Source organism: Capsaspora owczarzaki (assembly GCF_000151315.2).
Source record: "Capsaspora owczarzaki ATCC 30864 unplaced genomic scaffold supercont2.17, whole genome shotgun sequence".
Lineage (NCBI taxonomy): Eukaryota > Filasterea > Ministeriida > Capsasporidae > Capsaspora > Capsaspora owczarzaki.
This window is the reverse complement of record NW_011887308.1, coordinates 788,976-792,875: the sequence shown is the minus strand read 5'-3', so window position 1 is coordinate 792,875 and position 3,900 is coordinate 788,976. Positions and strand designations below refer to the sequence as shown.

At 49.7% G+C, this 3,900-nt stretch overlaps 1 protein-coding gene across 1 annotated transcript; it reads left to right on the top strand.

Annotated features, from left to right (window-relative positions):
* Window positions 1–564: 564 nt before the first annotated feature.
* Window positions 565–1,188, top strand: CAOG_08197 (hypothetical protein; the record flags this gene model as incomplete). The annotated part of the gene is made up of 1 exon (XM_004342749.1): window positions 565–1,188. One exon carries the CDS (start codon window positions 565–567, stop codon window positions 1,186–1,188), a length of 624 nt encoding a protein of 207 aa, XP_004342798.1.
* Between the last annotated feature and the right edge of the window lie 2,712 nt (window positions 1,189–3,900).

Genomic DNA, 3,900 nt, shown 5'->3' with positions numbered 1-3,900 from the left:
TCAAGAAAAACAAAAACAGACATAGACGTGGGTGTAGTGTTGTGTTTGCTTTGTCTTTGTGAGCGTATGAGATACGAGGAGCGGGGCGAGGCAGGTCTGGCATTAGATCGTAGGCCGTCTCGCGCTCTCTCTCTCTCTCTCTCTCTCTCTCTCTCTCTCTCTCTCTCTCTCTCTCTCTCTCTCTCTCTCTCTCTCTCTCTCTCTCTCTCTCTCTCTCTCTCTCTCTCTCTCTCTCTCTCTCTCTCTCTCTCTCTCTCTCTCTCTCTCTCTCTCTCTCTCTCTCTCTCTCTCTCTCTCTCCCCCATCTCTCCTCTCCTCTCCTCTCCTCTCCTCTTCCCTCTAACCCCCTTTCCCTCAAAACATTCAGGTTAAAAGTACTCACATCCATTCATCGTAGCTGCGCTTGTCTGCGTGCATCCTCGCTTGTAAACACGCATGATCCAATAAAACTGAAAATTTTTGGAAGAAATTTAGTAGCATTCACAAACCATCAAACAACACTTTTCGTCCAAATTATTTTCTCACCCTTGTAAGTATTGTGTTTTGTGGTTTGTTTTTGAAACCATGACTAACATTAAAGCTGCTCTCAATGCCGCACACACACGTTACATTGCCCATTCACCCCATCTGAAGTTTCGTGGCCGCTACCCGGCAGGTCGGATCACGCACAGACGATCCGGAACAAAGCGCTCCTCACCCTCACAGTGGCACCGGGAATTGGGTTTGAAACGCGGTGGCAAAAGCTATGCTTGCCACCCCAACAGCGCGTACATCGTCGAAAACAGTTACTACGTGACAGACGAAGCGGGTCGTGTCGAGTACGTGTTCGGGCTTTATGTCAAGAATTCCAAGGCTGACCGGCATTTGTACCAGCAATCGCGTGTCGGTAAACTTGCCGGCAAAGGCTATCACGGCGGCCACTTGATCCGTTCCGCTAACGGTGGCTCCGGTCAGGCTATTAATATGGTCCCCATGGCGGCTGCTATCAATGCCACCAACGGCACTTGGGGCAGGATGGAGGCAGAGCTTGCCAATGACCTCAGTAAGATGAGCACCCCTCTGGCCGTTGAAATCTCCATCTCCTACCCCGACAGTTCGTCTCTCGTTCCGGCCTCGTTCAGCGTCAACGCGTATGCAAATGGTATTAACGCACCTCCTCACAAGACCTTCGCAATTCCCAACTGCTGATTTCTGTTTGTTGTTTGTTGTTTGTTGTTTGTTGTTTGTTCTGCTTTGTTCTGCTTTGTTCTGCTTTGTTCTGCTTTGTTCTGCTCTGTTCTGCTTTGTTCTGCCTTTCGTGCTCTTGCCCTCTTGTTACAAAACACCTCCAAATACACTCTTTGACTGCTTCAACCCTTTTTCACATTGCAAAATACTTTGAAGCCCCTCCAAAACCAAAACCAAAACCAAAAAAACCAAAACCAAAAACCAAAAACGCTCTCCCCCGTCAGCTTCACCCTCCGAGCTTTTTGTTTTGCAAACTCCACTCGCTCTCCTCCGCCTTCACACCTCCACCATCACCCTGCACTTGCGCTGTGAATCATCTACCACACGAGCCAACGAACGAACACACTAGTGCAAGCACACCTGCCAAGCCTGTGCTTCAAAGCCCTTGGCCAACTCCACCAACCTCCTCCCCCGTCACCTTCATGTTCCGGTCAGATTTTGGCCTTTTTTTTTCCTGTTCACTAACTTTACCATTCCCTCCCTCCTTGTTCACTCAGTTATGCACTCACTCACCCATTCACTCACTCTCTCACTGCTCACACCTGGCTCCTAGCTCACTCTGCCTCGGCCAAACTCAGAACTCAAAACTCAAAACTCAAAAAACTCAAAACTCGCCCAATAACTACTCTCCCCGCTCACCTTCATCTTCCGTTCCCGCGCTGCTTCATCTTCCGAGCAAGATAACTCCTCCCCTCTCTTCGTAGTCCAACTCGTTCTTGTTACTACTCCCACGCGAGTGCCTGGGTGCAGAGCCTCACTCCCTGTCTGCTTTCTGCTTTTCTGCTTTCGTTCTTTTTGTTGCCTTGTCCTCAAATGTGAACACAAAAGCAAAAAAAAAAAAAAAAAAAAAAAAAAAAAAAAAAAAGAAAAAACAAAGAAAAAAAAAAAAGAAAAAAAAAAGAAAAAAAAAGAAAAAAAAGCAAAACAAAGAATCCAACACACCCTTTCCCCCGCCTCCTTCATCTTCCGAGCCAAACTCTTGGTCCTTCTTCCTTCCCTTTCCCTCTACTGCTGCTCCTCCTCTATCGCTCTCTCTGTACTACTGCCTTCCTCGGATGTAGCTCATGCTCATTGTCATCTGCGGCATCAGCGGCATCAGCTTCCTTTTCCCCTTTCCAAAAAGCCGTCCTCCCCCCCCCTCAGTACATCAAACCCCCGCCTCCTTCATCTTCCGAGAAAAATTTCTGTGCCTCCCCCTTTTCTCTTCCCCTTCCTCTCTCTCTCTGTTGCTATTGCTGCTATTGCTCCTGTTGCTCTGGTTGCTCCCGTTGCTCCCCGTGATACTGCTACTCCTCTTCGCATGCCGCTCGCTCTCCCGGCTCTCCATTCATCCGCTTCCTCCCGCTCCTCTACTCTCTCCCATCCATCCACATCAATTCCACACTTAATCTCAACATCTCACCAACCCACAATCACCTCTTCCCCACCTCTCAATCTCACACATCACCTCAAAAGCAAATCCCCAACAATTTCGTCCACAGCCCTCAGTTTGCTTCCTTCCACCCTACACTTTTCTCCTTCCCCCCCCTTCCCCTCAGCATGCTCGCCAGCATTCGCTCAATCACGTGTACTCTTCCTCTCACTACACTCAGCTTCAGTTAGGCTCTCATTTCAAGTCGAAACAAAGCATCACCCTCAGACTACCACCAGCCTAGCTCCCATCCCCTATCTCCCTCTCTCCCCTCTCCTTCCCTCCCCTCCTTCCACTCTCCCCTCACCTCCCTCTCCATCATTGTCTTCTCAAAATTAACTTTTCGCACGGTTAGGCTCTCTCAGTCCGGGGGCAGCACCTGCTCCAATGAATGAAAAGGGCTGCCGGACAGAGCAGTTTGTGCACCCAATCTCGTCAGTCCGTCGCGCTCGCAAAGCCTGCGTCTGTAAGCTCGGAAACTGTCGGTTTTTGCTGAAACCACTATCACTCACACCCACACACATCTTGACATTGAATGCACGCGTCTAGTGCGGTTGCGCAGGGGAAGGGGGGGGGATTGGAGGGGGGACAACAGCCCAACCCACAGCCCAGGCGCCCCTCCTCGCTTCCTTTTCGCCCACAAGCGCGCAGGACTTGCTCGTCCTCATCCATACTACATACCCATGCATGCAACACGCTTTGGGAGAAGCGGGCGTTTGACGGGGCATGGGATGGCCAAAAGTCCATTTCCCCCTCCACCCTTCTCGACCCACCGCCTCACCCCCCCCCCTTCGACTTTTTCCGGACCCAAACATAGAAAAACAGTAAGCAGAAAAAAAAAGAAATGCCGACCAGAGACAAGAGGGTATGAGGGAAAGAGAGAGAAAGCAAAAAAACAAAAAAAAACGAAAAAACAAAAGAAAAAAGAAAAAGAAAAGAAAAAAAGAGAAAGAGAAAGGGAAGGACAGAAGAAGATCCGACCGACGCGGATACGAAAGTAACCAAGTGAGGAACAAAGGCGAGACAGTCAGACCTGAGAATCAGGTAGACGCAGCGCAAAGAATCAGAGAGAGAAGTGACGACAGACAGATGCTTAGACTCAGCACCACCCAGACGATTAGTACAAGAAAAGCCACGAACGACGAAGGAGGAAGCAACAAGCAGACGATAAAAGGAAGGCAGGAGGGCGGTGCGAGAAGAGAAGGAAGAGCCAGGAAGCAGCCCGGCGCCAAGAAGTCGAACAAGAATGACAGGCAAACTCA